The 12713-nt window shown below is 33.4% G+C and overlaps 1 protein-coding gene across 1 annotated transcript; it reads right to left on the minus strand.

Moving 5' to 3' along the window:
- Nucleotides 1-8162: 8162 nt before the first annotated feature.
- LOC119577847 (COMM domain-containing protein 10-like) lies at nt 8163-11577 on the minus strand. Its single transcript, XM_037925450.1, has 4 exons — nt 11513-11577; nt 10678-10833; nt 9366-9460; nt 8163-8857 (listed from the first exon to the last, which is right to left on the minus strand). The coding sequence occupies exons 2-4, from the start codon at nt 10819-10821 to the stop codon at nt 8725-8727; spliced, it is 372 nt and encodes a 123-aa protein (XP_037781378.1). The 5' UTR covers nt 10822-10833; nt 11513-11577; the 3' UTR covers nt 8163-8724.
- Between the last annotated feature and the right edge of the window lie 1136 nt (nt 11578-12713).

Below are 12713 nucleotides of genomic sequence, written 5' to 3' on the forward strand. Positions count from 1 at the left end.
AGCATCAGAAGTGCAGATTTGTGATTACATCTTATACACTGATTTCATTTATGCGTATGTACGCCCAGTGCAGACATAGTTGTTCATCCGCAAATGCCCTAAGTACAAGCATATGTTCATTTTCGTGCAAGCATACACCTTTACATATGCTTCTATGCATATGATATGCATATATATTCTTACATTATAAACAATTACACACATGCACATGCATACACATATATAGACATATGCGCACATCATATGTACATACATACATGAATATGCACCCACATGTATGCGACACACATGTACACATATCTTGTACACATACCGATGATTATACATATACATATAACTATAACCATAAATATGCTAACGCACACGTGTTTACGCACATACACTTATGCGTGCACATACACATACACACATACCCATATATATACATATACATGCATATATTATATATATATATATATATATATATATATATATATATATATATGTGTGTGTGTGTGTGTGTGTGTGTGTGTATGCACATATGTGTTGGTGTATGTATATATATGCATTTGTATACATATATCGAAATACATACAAGTATATGTGTATATATGTATATATACATATATATGTATGTATGTATATATAGATATATGTACATATATATATATATAAATATATATATATATATATATATATATATATATACATATATATATATATATATATATATATATATATATATATATATATATATATATATATATATATATATATATAGACTGTATTGCTCCTCAGGAAAATCAGATTTCTGTGCGGTGTCGTATCTTTATTGATTCGACCTGTCAAAAAAACTTCAGGCAGTTTCTATACTTTGCAAAAGAGCATCCAACACAGGCAGAGGCACAACGCCATGCAAAATCAATCTATGAATAAATGCAAAGTATACAAAACATATATAACCTATATCTGGTTTATAAAATGTACAGAGTTCAAGAAAGGCAATGAAACAAAAACAAAAAAGGTTCATAGTTCAACAACAATAAACCAAAGAAAATGGCACTCACAACATGGCCACACTTTTTCTAATGGATAAATAAACAGGAGACTACCAGGCCTGCACTTGATCAACCCCTGAAAAGCAATCGCCAAGGTGCTGTAAAAGATTAATAAATCGTCCTATAGCACTTATCATTACCGATAATATGACACACCAATAACTCATTCCATGCCTGATAGTTCAAGTCTAAAGGCTATCTCAAATCCTTAAATCAATTGCATAATACTGGTTGCACTAATAAAATCACAATAAACAAATAGAATTATAGAGCATAATAATCAATGTGTAAACATGCCAACACAAGTAATTCTAAAGATTTCAAATAAAGTAACCAAATTAATCATAACCTACGGTAAACATGAATGAGAATCAATGAATCATCTTGAATCACAACAACAAGGAACATAAAGGATCATGCAGAATATATCAATAAGCAAATCAAATTCAAATTTCTGTAATACATAAGCAGTTATAAGATTCCAACGAATTTTATAAAACAATCGAGTGCATGATGTAAACAATATTTTTACAACCTCCAATGCGAATGTCAATTTCCACAGAGTAAAACAGAGGCAATGACATTCCAACCTGGGGTATACAAAATCTTGCGCTAAGAGCGTCCCCACGCTCCTGCTCTCACAAATTTCATAGAATACAGCTCAACTAAACATAATGTATATTATATCATATATTCAAGAAAACACATTCTGATTAAACATATATATAAAGAAAGAAAATATAGTTTATTTTACAAGATCCAAGGATCTGAATGCTAACATAAATAAGTCCTTTTGAACAACTCAAAAGCTGTGAATATACATCGATAGAGCTAAAAGTTTCCTATCAGCACCAAGCAAAATTGACACATTTTATTTTATTTTCATTTATTTTCATCATATTTTTCCTTATTCACAATATATATATATATATATATATATATATATATATATATATATATATATATATATATATGTGTGTGTGTGTGTGTGTGTGTGTGTGTGGTGTGTGTGTGTGTGTGTGTGTGTGTGTGTGTGTGTGTGTGTGTGTGTGTGTGTGTGTGTGTGTGTGTGTGTGTGTGTGTGTGTGGTGTGTAGTGTGTGTGTGTGTGTGTGTGCGTGTGTGTGTGTGTGTGTGTGTGTGTGTGTGTGTGTGTGTGTGTGTGACATATCACACCCAAGCAGTTATGAATATAGATCATTTCCAAACAATACGATATTTTTCTTTGCTAAAGAAAGTCTAACTTTCTATGTTATCACTATAATGTCTATTATTTTTTAATCTGTGTGAATACCCTCATTAGATGATTCGGATTCGATTCGAGGGTTAAGATGAGGAGCGCCGCGAGGAGCCCGCAGTTCCCGCCATCGAAGGTAGAGGGAACTGCGGTCACTGGTTCTTCCCGCTGTCGCTGACCCGGAAAGTTTCGTTTGAGTCGTCTGGTAGATTCTGATGAGAAAGGGGCCTTTCAGCTCATGCCATTTATATCTCTGCCTCTAAACCTTTATTCTGATATAATCTATATTAAAGGTATAACATCTCGCGTCACTGCTTCTCCATGTTAGAGTATCCATTTACTGTTCATCCGTTCCATTAGCGTAAAAATGATCCGAGCCTGGTTGGCAACGGCGCCTTGCAACAAGACAACTCCAAGAACTAGCCTTCGCGTTCCCTCCGTATAGTGAGTTTACAAGGTTTACTGTACAGGAAGAATATTTGATTTAGTATGATTTTTAGTCTCGTAATATTATCTTCAGGAAAAGAAATGACAACAGGCTAATTGCTTACATAGACCGTAGATGTGTAGAGACTTACAAATTATACCAGATCTATTTTATCTTAATTAACAAAGATGTAATAGATACATATTATATTTCAATCGGATTGGACCACATAGCATGTCTTAACTAAACATTTGTTTTGTCTCTCTTTTTGTCGTGCTTTCAAAAGGTTTAAAGTGTTTGATACTCTAAAATAAAACAGGAAATCTATAGACGGGATCTTAAATTCATATCTATAATTTTGAACAGTAGGAAGAAATATGCAAACATTACAATACCGATAAAAAACACTTTCCTGTCCGGATTCGGAATTTTAAATATTTGAAGATCTCCACTCAAAATGAGCTGCTGCAATATATTGAATATTCCTGAATAAAAAATCTAAAGGATAGACAACTGAGAAAACGTAGATTTAAAAAAAATTATAAAAGAGCCTTATATAACTTAAATTAGATCAAGTATATGCAGTTCTGCAAAACCTTGTCATTCTTACTGCTGTTGCTTTAGGACGTAATTTGAAAGGTCCCTAATGAAAATTAATATTTGCAAAAGGAATTACGAGATAAATAACAAAATAAAACTTTTGAACTCAAATGGTTTCATTTCGTGAAGTTACGCCTCCTGGGACTTCACTGAAGGGGACAGTCAAAGCGTTCTTCTCTGACTAGCTCATGGCAAACGGGTGGTAGCAGCATCTCCGCCTGAAAAATATCACTAGTCGCCACATAATGAAAAAGGACGTTGGGTCACCGTGTACTTATTGCTATATATTATCAAGAGATACTGAAATATTCGTAGAAATATACTACTGTATGCCATGAGGTCCACAGCAGTTCCAGTAACTTGTAAATAGTGAACTTGGAAGTACCGATGTGCTTCTTAAAATATAATGTTGACATCAGCAAAATAGGAGAATACACTGTTGTGTACTGTTTGCGTGCTATTCAAATCAATGTCTTCACTATTTTGACGCAATTTTCTACTTCTCTAGATCAGCATCTTTAGCCACATGTCAGGGAAAAAAGAAACAAGTAAGTCTTGTTGCTATTTATGTATTTGAACTTTGAGATTATCCGTCCTCCTAGAATCAACTCCTTGAAAGTGTAGCTGTAAATCCAGTTGTTTCACGTGATAGTCTTTATCAAGTTAACTATTCCCTAAAGAAAGGAGCGAGGAGGAGCGGGACAAAGTGCTGTGGACGAGCGGGTGCTCACCGCTTGTGGCGGGTCAGGACGCTCGCTTTCAGTGTGAGGTGGTCGCACCCACAGGCTCTGTCCTCACGTTGTACAAGGACGGCGCCACACTTCACCGAGAGGTGAACAGATGTACAGCGTCGTTAAATTCAGAAGTTAGACAGATGTTGATATCAACCCAGTATAAACACGTTCTTCAGGAGAGATGCAGTATCAATTATGCACTTTATTGATTTTGATTTGTAAATTGGATGAACAAGTACTGTAAATCTTTTATACAGGGTGGACAGACAGATATGGTTTCCACGCCTCAAGAGCTTCTGGAAGAGGCGACCAACATGCTGGGTCTAGAGTATGAGAAGCTGTCCTCGACAGTGTCCACTTCCTCCTCCGTCCTGTAAATCTCCCTCGTCGTCTATTTGGACTGCGTTTCAGATCAGCACCAGGTTTGTTAACATTCAGAATGGAATTACCCCAAGCATGCTTTAAAATATGTTACTGACTAATACGAAATTCTAACACGAAGCCAGAGATCCTACTCACGATTTTTTACAGTAGTTATCGTAGGTAAGTCCTCTTTGATGTTAATCGACAATTGTGTTATGTCTTACTTTACTTATCATCTTAACAATATTTAGAAACAGGTACGAACGAAAATTTGCAATTTTAAATTATATCACCTTATAGAAAAACAGGAGACGAAGGTGAGGCACTAGAGGAAGGCGGTACACGTGCAGGCTGACCAGCGTGCGGTTCAGAGCCCTCAGTGACATTACCTTCACTGTAGTAAGTTATATGACATTTTCTTCCATATATACATTTTATACATATATTCAGTATATTCATATATATGCAAAGCCGTCATCATCACTAGAACTCGCTCATCTCTGAATGCGAATATGGAGCGTTCGAATCCCACTGGACTGTGTTTGGAAAAGTATCCCAGTCTTCCTAGGCAACCACTGCCTAAAACTCAGTTATTAATTGAAGAAGGTTCGTGCTTTGCAGTAAAACAGCAGGGGCTCATGATTTGACAGATATTTACACACACGATTATAATCTCCCAGGTGGCGTGTGTAATGAGTATAATGCATTTCCAGGTGTCGACTATGTAATGATCATCGGCGCTCTGAATACATTCCGACTACCACTCACCACTTCGAGGTTGACCCATCTGGATACCCCGAAATATCATTAAAAAATATGCTGATATTATATTAAAATTCTCTTTGAGTTTTGCTTACATTACAGACTCAAAGCACGGACAGAAAGCTTTGGAACACTGGTTCTTAACCTTTTTTACTACCATGCCTCCTCTAGGAATTTGACCTTACCTCCACGCCTCCCTTCGTCTTTGAATAAGATTTACTTCCAGATTTTAAAGAAAATTAAGAATATGTTAGTCTTTTTATCGAATTTGAATTATGCACATTATCATTAACCGTATCATTTGGTCATGAACTGAACAAATGGCGATTCCATTTTCTTTGTGAAATTATGGTGAATAGATATACAAATAATAATGGATGTACTGAAATTATATTAAAGACCAGACACAAAAAGAAAGGAGCTATAATTCATGACGTTTCGCATCCGACTAAGATCCTCAACAAAAAAATTAAACAAAAGACTATTTTATCGTTTGCTGTACAGTTTTGTCTGACTCGAAATCTTGTATTGTTCGTAATAACGTGGCAAAATGTCAACTAGCGGACTGCTTTTTCCTGAGATTGTTAAATTTTGGTGATTTATGTTATTTGGTATTCGTTAGTTTCTTATTACATGCTCTGTAGTTATGTATGCTAAATTTCAAATATTTGTCAACCCGTTAACAGATCGTATATATACTGACTTATTAACATACGAATTCAACATTTTTCTGAAGCAAATTCACATATACATATAAATACGACGCCAAAATTAGATACGTCGTGTAGATACTACATGAAAGTATATATATTTTTAATAGATTTCCCTAGGACTGCGAGAAAAAAATCAAAGCTCATTTATATATTCCGTCTGATATTGCAAAAAAACACGACCGCTAAGAGTACAAATAACTTCAAGATTTGATGTTCTGTATCAAACTACAAAGAAAAAGGTTGATTGTGTATTTTCTCGAAGTCGGTTCAATCACACTGTATACTATACAAATGAAAGATGTACATAAAGCTGCAAATTTGCGAATTTTCGAAATTACTTAACTGAGTGCATTCTTGCAAAAATAGAGAAAAATAAAAATGTAATAATTCTGGCTTTTCTTTACCCATGCTTTTTCAATGAATGTAATGCTGTATTAAATTTTCAGGTCTGCCATCAATACCATCCAGTAGTGTTCTCAGAATTGTTGTTTCTTTCATTACATTCGTCTATTGTTAGTACCTTATGACTGATTAAAAACTCAGTTATATATGCAAATTATAGCACACACACACAACCCCACACCCACACATACACATACACATCTATACCCCAGCTTCAACTTCTAATGCATTGGTTACATTTACAGTTACACTCCCCCAGGTTAGGGGGAGTTTGGTTTACACCTGATGGTGTACTACATATGATTTAATAAAATATTTAGCAAATTTTCAAAATGATTATAAAGGATACTTCATTACCATGACATTCTCAAGTGGGCAAATAATGTTCGGTCTGTCTAGTTCTTCAAGTAACACTCCACAGCCTGGCCAAATGGGTGATAAATCCTAACTAATCTATTTGAAGTCAAATTACGTCTATAACCAAAAGAAACCTGAAAACATTAGGTAGTGACACAGGATCATTACTGATGTAATGAAGTAAACAACTCATAAACTTTAATCATCTGTAGGAGCAGTTATGTTTCAGCTGAACAGTTAGATGCTGTTTAAGTTTTGAGACCCATCAGTGGTATCCAGTTTGAATAAATCTTGGCTTGGGTCTACAGTTATACAGATCAAGAAGACAACAGCTTAAAAGAAGCATTTATGATTAGTCTATTTGTCAGTTACCAGGATCAGTTCCCCAAAATACACAAATCATTAATATAGGGGGAAAGGTAAGGCATTTTATTGATGTATTCCTCAATACTGGTATTTAGTTCTTAATTGCAGTCCTGCATTGTTCATAATATGAGTGAAGCAAACCATGAACATTCTAGTAGGAAAAGACCTTGTGCATAAAGTTAGTTTATGGTTTTCAATAAGTCTTTCCCAAGGTCTGATTTTTTTATATGAGCAATAATAGTGAAACATTGTTTTGAATGCACCAGCTAAAAGAAAAATGTATTGCACCCTCAGTATGCACATACCATTATGATGCAATACTATTAATGCTGATGATTGAGTGCAATGGAACAGTGGCTACAGTTACTCTTAAGAAGAAGTGAGTATCATTTTCTTACTTTTAAAAAACACTTCTAATTTTCACCAGTGTTATTAACTTTGCAAAATTCTATCCTTATCAGCTTGGTCTGTCAAACTGCTATGCTGGCTTTAAAAATGCTTTAATAATATCAGTTGTTTTCAAAAGTATCATAAGAACTGTATTGCCTTTCCCTCAGATGAGGGAAGCTGTTTGTAATGTATTTAACATAAAATAAGCCAAAGTTTGATTGTATTTGAGAAGCTTGTAATAAAGTAAAATCTAATGTGCATTCTTAATATTAGACTTGGAAAAACTTTTCTTGGCAGCTCATCATTGTACCATAATACCCTGGTGTTGACATCAAAACTTGGAAAAATGCATTCAACTTTTACTCCATATAAATTTTTTATTTTTGTGGGGAAGACCAAGTTTCATGAATCTGGCATGAACCAAAGGTAATCCAAAATTCATCTTCTGAACAATGACTGGTGCTCATAAATTAGTTTTTATTGGCTTTTACCATGTGATTCTCATGTACAAAGCAAAAGAGAATCAACATATGGCAGCAAGAGGAAACTGTCCCTGAAAATTGCCTTGAAGTCTTCTTCCTACAGATTGTACAATTTTTGTTTATTGTCCAATTCTTCGTAATATTTTTGCTTTTGGATTGGAAACAATCAGTCATTACAGGTTTTTTATCTTATCCAAAATATCATTTGCTGTAATTCTTAAATTTGAGAAATAAAGCCAAGCTAACATAATTTGATTGTGCAAACTGTCTTTAGGGACTAGCAAAATAATACATCATGGACACAGATTTATTAGCACTTTCCTTTTGCCTGACCATAATGATACAGTCTTGGTTAAATCTATCTATTTTTTTCTATGCTCTGTTAGCATTGGAAGTATACCTTGAATACACCTTTAATCAATGTACAATTCAGCCCCTCTTTGAATGGAGCCTCAACTATTGTCTACACAGAGATGATCAAAGGGCAAATGTATTTATTTTTTTTATGTTCTGAGGCATTTTTTTATCTACTGTAAAATCTTTTATTCTCCACTAAACTGCATTCAATCATGATTCACAACAAAATATTTTTACACTTTGTAAAAATAAATAAATAAAAATGTACTGAAACAATGAATCACAAATAATGCAGAAAGTCTCCTACAATCACCAAGCTTTATTGACAGTACCATTATTAATGCAATACAAATCAAGAAGCAATTAAAGTGCAAAATTAATTCAGCACCTTATATCTTTCTGAAAGTGATGCTAAGAATTCTTAAAGTATTCCTTTAATAATCAATACCAAAAATTAATCTTATAAATCGGTAGTGTTGTTCATGTAAGTAGTTGTCACTACCTCAGAGCATCTAAATTTGCCTGAATTTGCTCAATTTGATCATACAACTGGTAGAGTTGGTCTTGATTAAACTGCATGACTACAGACTCTGTAGTTCCCACTTTGGTGTTTGAAGACTCCTTGCTGCTGCTGTGAGAAAACAAAAAGCAGTAAAAATGTAAGTAAACTTTATCAATAAATAGTTAGGTACATATCATTAAGTATAGTAAGGTTCTGATTTTGCTTAAAATCTTACTTTGTTATATTCCCTCTTCATATTTCATCACCAGATCAAATAAAAGTAACCTTTCCCTTCTTTCCAACAGATTTCTATAAGGCCCTGTCCACACTATGGGCAAATCACAATCCAACATTGGTACAAACAGATATGACATCATAAGCAGAGAAACTCACATACTCAAAAGCAAACTATCAAAATGACCACTCCCTTTGTAAAGGTGGAATGCCCCAAGCCTCTAGCAACCACATTTACATGCCTGGAATTCACTATTATACCTGTAAGCTTGTGGTTTCCTTGCCTATGACTTCAACACTAACTGCCACCACTCAATGGATTCCAGTTATAGCCTGCCATGTGGAAGGCCTTAAAGAACAATGTATTTGCTAATACAAAAGAAAGTTAACTGTGGGAAATTACCCGAGGTTCAGTTGTAAATGTGCAATGGGGTGAGTTTGTCTTGCACATCCTGATGAAGCAGTCTTCAGGTGAAGTTCCCATGAAATATCTGTCAGCTGTTGATATTGAGAAGTTATCAGTGACATTCTATCTCAATCAAAGATTTTCCCTTTTTCTACTCTAACATTTTGATGATACCTGTATGTGCACATTTCTCTTCTTTGACTATAAAAAAAAAATTAGTTACTCAATATACAAAGAGGAATACAAGCATTTAGTTGTTCAACCTTAGGCATTCCATTTAAAGACATTTCCTAACATACTTTCTGTAGTGTACTTTTCCCAACATCAAATTATTTTCATCTCACTCATTTCCTCTCTCGCTCCCAATTCTTCTCGCCTCCTATTTTCCCTCTCTTACTATTTCATATCCTTTCCTCTCCTTTCTATCTCCCTCCTATTCTTCTTCTCCCATCCCTCCTTCTCTATTCATATCCTTCTCCATCTTTATCTATATCTCTTCTTTTATATCCCTCACCCTTCATATCTCCCTCCTTCCTCTCTGTTCATATCTTCCCCTTCTCTTATCATATATCTCTCTTTTCCCTCTCTTTTCATACCCATTCTTTTCCTTCTCTTTTCATTTTCCCTCCTGATGTTTCCCTCTTCCCCTTCCTCTTCCTCTCCCTCTCCCTCTCCCTCGCCTTCCTTTTCCTTCTGCTTCTCCATATCCCTCTCCATTCATTTTCTTCTGCCTCTCCATCTCCCCTCCTATCCCTTCCCATCTACCTTTCCTTCTCCTTTCATTTGCCTCTGAGTCTGCCTCACATTTCATTTCCCTCTCCCTCTCCTTGGATTCCTGTTCCTTCTTTCAACTTCCACTTTCTTTTCTCTTATTTCTCTCTCCATCACTTTATTTCCCTCTTCTTTAACCCCTCCCTCTCACTACATTTCTCCCTTCCTCTCCTGCTCGCTCTTCCTTCATTTCCTCTCCCTTTACCCCTCCATCTCCCTTCATTTCTCCTCTCCATTTCCTTCTTCCTCTCCCTCTCCCCTCCTCCCTTAATTTCCCTGTCCTCTCCTCCTCCCTCATCCCTTCATTTCCCTCTCCCTCTCCCTTCATTTCCTATCTATTTCCCCTCCTTCCTCCTTTACTTTACTCCCCTCCATCTCATTTCCCTCTCTCCTTTCTATTTCACCCTCCCTCTCCCTCCCTCTCTTCCCATCCTTGATTTCTCTTTCTCTCTTCTCATTTAATTTCCAAATCCCTTTTCCTCTCCTCATTTCAGCTCCCTCCATCCCTAATACAGAAATAACTGACAAGAACACTCACCTGCTTCTCAGATAAACTTTGTTGTCGCAATGTTTCCGCAATTTGTTTTGCATGTATCGTCCACTGTTCCACAAATACATTGGCTCTATCTGGTGTCATTTCACACGCTTGAAGCTGTTCTCCAAGGAAAGCTGGTCTTACCATCCCATGTGCTGCCTGTGGGATATAAAAACTGTAAAAATAAAAATCTGGACATATTACATAACATGTGAAATTCACCAATAGACCATTACTGCCACATCATTTCAACTCAACATACAAATATCCAAAAACACACACACAAAGATAAGTGTGTGTGCCTGCATAGGTGCAGGCACACACACACGCGCACGCTCACGCTCACGCTCACGCACGTGCACACACACAGAAACAAACTATTATTCTAAAAACTATTATTCTGAACATTTTTATCCTCAAAATTTTATTGATTATTACAAAAAAATATCATCTATAAAAATGAGAGTTTATCATATCAGAATTAAACAATAAGTCATGGAGAAATGACAAAAATCTACTCAAAAAGAGTGGATTAATATGACCAACACCAACCATACAGTGTCTCTTTCTTTTTTAACTTATAGATAGTTTAAATACATGTGAATCATGCAGAAAATAAATAATAAACAGTGAAACTATTAATCTGACACTTATTAATGTTCATACCAATCCCATCAAATACTTTAAATAACTGTATCTTGAGAGCTTGTTACCACCAGGCAATGGGAAATATTTGTGAATCTTCTCAATTACAAAAGACATATACACATACATATGAACAAAAATTTTGGGTTGATACCTGTTAACCATTGAAGACGGAAAAGGGTATTAGTACTACCTGCTGTATGATATGTATGTTGGTGTATATCAACTGTCTTGTCTTTTCAACCGGCAGGCCAGAGAAGCACTTAATTTCTCTTCTTCCTCTTCTGAAATACCTGCAAATATACAACTTCAAAAACAGATAAACCCGTGAAGAGATGAATGTCTTATTATGCTGATTAATTGATATATTATCATTCATTACTAAAAGATCTACTTGAACTTCTAGGGGAAAATATAACATAAAAGCATACCTGTGAATGTCCAGCACAGAGTGATGCACACACACGACTAAGAAGTCCTTTGACTTTACTGATATCCGTGGCATTGATTAAAGAGATTCCCTCCTGCAATCTGTTTCATATGTGGAAAATACAACAGTAAGTATTATATATAACATAGAAGTATAATATCAATAAGCTTAAACATTACAAAAATAGTTGTAACATTATATATATATATATACATATATATATATATATATATATAATATAATATATATATAATAAAACATTATATATACAATATATATACATATATATACATATATATACATATATATATTATATATATATATATATATATATATATATATATATATTATATATATAGTCTATATATATACTATATATAAGATATATATAACATATACATATATATATATAAAACTATATATATATTTTATATATATAATATTTATATAATATATATATTTTTCTTTTTTTTTTGCATATATATATATATGTATATATATATTTTTTAATATATATATATATATATATATATATTATATATATATATATATTATATATATATAATTATATATATATATATATATATTATGTTATATATATATATATATATATATATATATATGCATATGTATATATATATATATATTATATATATAATATATATATATATATATATATCTTATATAATATATATATATATATATATATATATATATAATTATATATATACTATATATATACAATATATATAATATATTATTATACTATATATATATTTTGTATATATATATTTGTGTGTATATATATATTTGCGTGTATATATATATTTGTGTGTAGAATATTATATATATATAGTATTAATATATTATATTATATATATATATATATATATATATATATATTATTCTATAAACATATATATATACATATATATTATAATATATTAATACACATATAATCTAT

Source organism: Penaeus monodon, chromosome 10, assembly GCF_015228065.2.
Source record: "Penaeus monodon isolate SGIC_2016 chromosome 10, NSTDA_Pmon_1, whole genome shotgun sequence".
Taxonomy (NCBI): domain Eukaryota; kingdom Metazoa; phylum Arthropoda; class Malacostraca; order Decapoda; family Penaeidae; genus Penaeus; species Penaeus monodon.